The sequence below is a fragment of the Malurus melanocephalus genome, unplaced genomic scaffold (assembly GCF_030028575.1).
Source record: "Malurus melanocephalus ecotype Western Australia unplaced genomic scaffold, MMel_1.1 scaffold_257, whole genome shotgun sequence".
Lineage (NCBI taxonomy): Eukaryota > Metazoa > Chordata > Aves > Passeriformes > Maluridae > Malurus > Malurus melanocephalus.
In genome coordinates, this window is record NW_026623489.1 from 764,687 (window position 1) to 768,624 (window position 3,938).

The window sequence follows — 3,938 nt, forward strand, 5'->3', positions numbered from 1 at the left end:
TGCCCCCTCAGGCACCGTATCCTTTTGCTTTCTGTCCCCTACTGTGATTTATTAAACTTTTAAATTTTCACAGCAGAGTGAACTTTGTTTTTCACAGTCTCCAGAACTGTTTTCAAAGTGGTATCGTGTTACAGAGCTGAGCTGTTGCTTAGGTCTTGTATGTGATATGTTAAGTCTGTAGCTGGCATTAGTTTGACTTCTGTTTGTATCTGCTTTAGGTTGGAATAGCTCATAAAGAGCATCATCACTGACAAATGCCATGGAAGAGGGCAAGTTTAAAAATGTCCAGGATATTCTACAACTGAACGTGCAAGGTTGTTTATACACAGCCAGATGCGAGTCTTTGTGCCACTTCAGAGACTCCATGCTGGCTTCCATGTTTAGGGACACTTTCCTTTAAAAGTGGATGAATCAGGTAAATAAATTGAAGCTGTAAATACCACACTCTGGTCAGGGAGCTCTCTGGCAAATACATGCTTTTATACATACATATATATATTTATGCATTTTATAATATCTTTTCCCAATCTGCCAAGGATCAGTTGGCTTCCAATTCCAGGATGTAAAACAATTCTGCATGCATGACTGCATATGCACAGGTAGTTCATGTGAATTCCACGAGTCTACTCATGCTTGCAAACACACACAWTTGTACAGTGCTAACTTCTGCATTGTCCCAAACCAAACTGTGGCTTTGGAATGYAATTATTCAGTAAGAATAGAAATCCAGATAAAATTGAAGTTGGCAGAGTATTTGGCATTTATTTTGGATCCTGTTTGTGAACCCCTATACTCTCCAGAGGCATCTCATTCCCTCTGTTCACTATATAAAGAGATTTGGGTCTAATCTTGTTTCGGAATATTTCATTACCAAGWAAAGATTGCATTTTTCACCACCATGGCTTGATATAACAGTTTGAATAAAACTATTCATGGGTCAAATTTCACACTTGCTTGTGACTTAGAAATCCTGCCAAAGTATGTCCAGTTAAAAGCCATGAGGGATGAAGAACAGTAATTCCTTGTTGCATACAAGGAATACATGACTCTTTAAAATACCCAAAATGTTTAATGTTTTTATGGGCAGGACTTTGCTCCTCTCTTTCACAGCTGCAGTGAACAGCTGTTGCACAGTCCATATGATTTGGTTGGTTTTCTTAGGGTCCTYGAGCCCTCCAGGCAAAGGAGAGAAAAAGAAACAAATACAGTAAAACTTGAGCAATATTCAGGGAAGGTTTGACTAGATGTGTACTGGAACTGATTCTAACTCTTTTAATCAGTCTAGAAGCAAAACTGAAAAAAATACCTGCAATAATGAGTAAAGATGCACCTGCAGTTAGAATTAGTAATGCATCTAGAAATTAGATTTTAGCATTTTAAGAGGAATGCAGCACAGCTGAGGTTTTATGTCGCTATGGTCCCATGCAGATCAATGATTTCACTGAAATTCCAAAGAAGTGTTTGCTACACTAAGAATTTTATCTTCAATAACAAATATTCCAGGGAAACAAAATACCATTTTAAAAGAGTAGAGGCAGTGCACTTACTCCTCCCAAGTAAAACCAGTACAGAAGTTTTGTACAAAAGCTCTACTTGAGGATTTGGTAGAACATGACATGTTTGTCTTCGTTTGCTGGAAACAGTATTTTAAATACTTTTATATTTTCAGGCACATGTCTAACTAATCGAGATGCAAACCAGTTTAAATATCTTTTGGATTATCTTCATGGAGAAGTTCAGATTCCTGGAGATGAACAAATTTGAACTGCACTGCAGGAGGTAGCAGATTATTCCAGAATCCTTTATCCAGACAGTCTGCTTGATGATTTGGCCAACGAAATGGAAACCTATTCTTTGATAGAATAGATTAAAAAGGTCTTGACATTTCTTAACATTTTTGGTGCTGAACTCTCTAACCCATGCCATTCATTAGCATGAAACACTAAAGCTATAGAATGTCCAAATTAGAACTTCTTAGACCACACTAAATCATGAGTAAATTCAGAGTTTCAGGTTGAGAAATCCTAGAGCTCATAATACAGTCAGTATAGTTAAGGATGCCAGCTTTTACCATCTTTTACCATCTTTTACCAGCTTTTTTTTNCATGGACCCCAACCTTCAGACAATCACACCTGCATGGACCCCAACCTTCAGACAGTCACACCTGCATGGACCCCAACCTTCAGACAATCACATCTGTATGGACCCCAACCTTCAGACAATCACACCTGTATGGACCCCAACCTTCAGACAATCACATCTGTATGGACCCCAACCTTCAGACAATCACAGCTGCATGCACAGCCCAGGGGTGTTGTGCCCCATCAGGGCCCTGCTATGGACACTTCCCCATGGACAAGAACCATCTGCTGAAACCACGGAACAGGGGCCACACACACGACCCCAGGAGCATAAACATCATCACTGCCCATGCTCTGAAAAGTGGATCCATGTTAAACAGTTCCTGGAAAAGTTTGAATATGCATAAATGACTAGGAATAAGCATTAAGCTGATGCAATATGAAAATGTATTTAAAGAAGTCTCTATAAATACCTGGTGTGCCTCTGGCAAACAGCCAAGCACCCAGCGCCGTATCCTTTTGCTTTTATGTATCCTATTGTCGTTTATTAAAACTTCTTAAATTTTAACAGGAGAGTGAACTTCGTTTTTCACAACAAGCCTTTCAGAAGAGCCGACTTCAGTCGGGTCAGCCACATTTCGGAGGGTTTGGCACCACGGCGATGCCCGAGGGAGCCCCTGCAGGGACTCAGGATTTCCCAGGCTCTCCTTCCAGAGCTGGGCACACATTCTGAACACGTAACTCTGCTTGCCTATTTGACTCGAGAGAGGAAGCTTTGTGTTTCCTAGCAAAGTAAAATGCTATAGTTTTTTAAAGTAAAGGAGCAGAAAAATTGGCTATTCGCACTACTAGGTCTTGTTATAAACACATTGTGTTGGCTTTTGCAAATATTAAGATGAGTGTTATGTGTGCAATGTTGCCTTTTTTGCATAAGTAGCTTAGTTATGCAGACAGAGTGGTAAAATCATCACTGATGGGTTTGTTTTTCTTTTGTAACTCAGACATAGTAATGAATACTTGTAGTTAGACTGAAATGTTATGGCTTGTGACTTAAACATTTCCATAAAGGATATTTTTCATATTATAGCAAAACTATACAAAAGCTGCAAAGAAAGTCACCAAAAAACTCTGAATGAGGCCCTGATGGCAATGGTCCTTAAAGATAAGAAGCATCTCAGAGCTGGGGAAAAGGATGCATACATTCACAAAGAGATCACGATGCTGATGTTTAACACCTTCGGGGTGGGGAGGCCATCGCCCCAGAGCTGTCAGCTGCCAGACCAGCACAGACCCTGACAGTGAAAGGGTGGGGGGTGGAAGGAACAGAGGCTTTGGGATGTGTGGTGAAATGTCTCTGGTCAGAGCTCTCAGCTGCCAGGCCAGCACAGACCCTGACAGTGAAAGGGGTGGAAGGAACAGAGGCTTTGGGATGTGTGGTGAAAAGTCTCTGGTCAGAGCTCGTGGAATGTCCATCCTCTGCTGCCAAAGGAGCCCCAGCCAAGGCTGGTGGGACCCCAACCTTCGGATGGGATTATCTGCATGGACAGCCCAGGGCCCTGCTATGGACACTGCCCTATCAACAACTGTCATCTGCTGAAACCACGGAACAGGGGCTACACTGGAGGAGATGCCATGCTGAACAGCTCCTGGAAAAGTTTGAATATGCATAAATGCCTATGAATAGATATTAAGCTGATGCAATATAAAATGTATTTAAAGATGTCTCCTGTCAATAGCAGGTGTGCCTCTGGCAGATCGCCAAGCACCCAGTGCCCCCTCAGGCACCGTATCCTTTTGCTTTCTGTCCCCTACTGTGATTTATTAAACTTTTAAATTTTCACAGCAGAGTGAACTTT

The 3,938-nt window shown here is 41.4% G+C and overlaps 1 protein-coding gene across 1 annotated transcript in view; it reads left to right on the forward strand.

Moving 5' to 3' along the window:
* Window positions 1-259: 259 nt before the first annotated feature.
* KCTD18 (potassium channel tetramerization domain containing 18) overlaps window positions 260-3,938 on the forward strand; it is a 10,274-nt gene continuing 6,595 nt past the window's right edge. Inside the window, 4 exon segments of the mRNA XM_057375757.1 lie at window positions 260-380; window positions 383-415; window positions 1,670-1,900; window positions 2,124-2,263. Coding sequence (XP_057231740.1) covers window positions 260-380; window positions 383-415; window positions 1,670-1,900; window positions 2,124-2,263 — 525 coding nt within the window.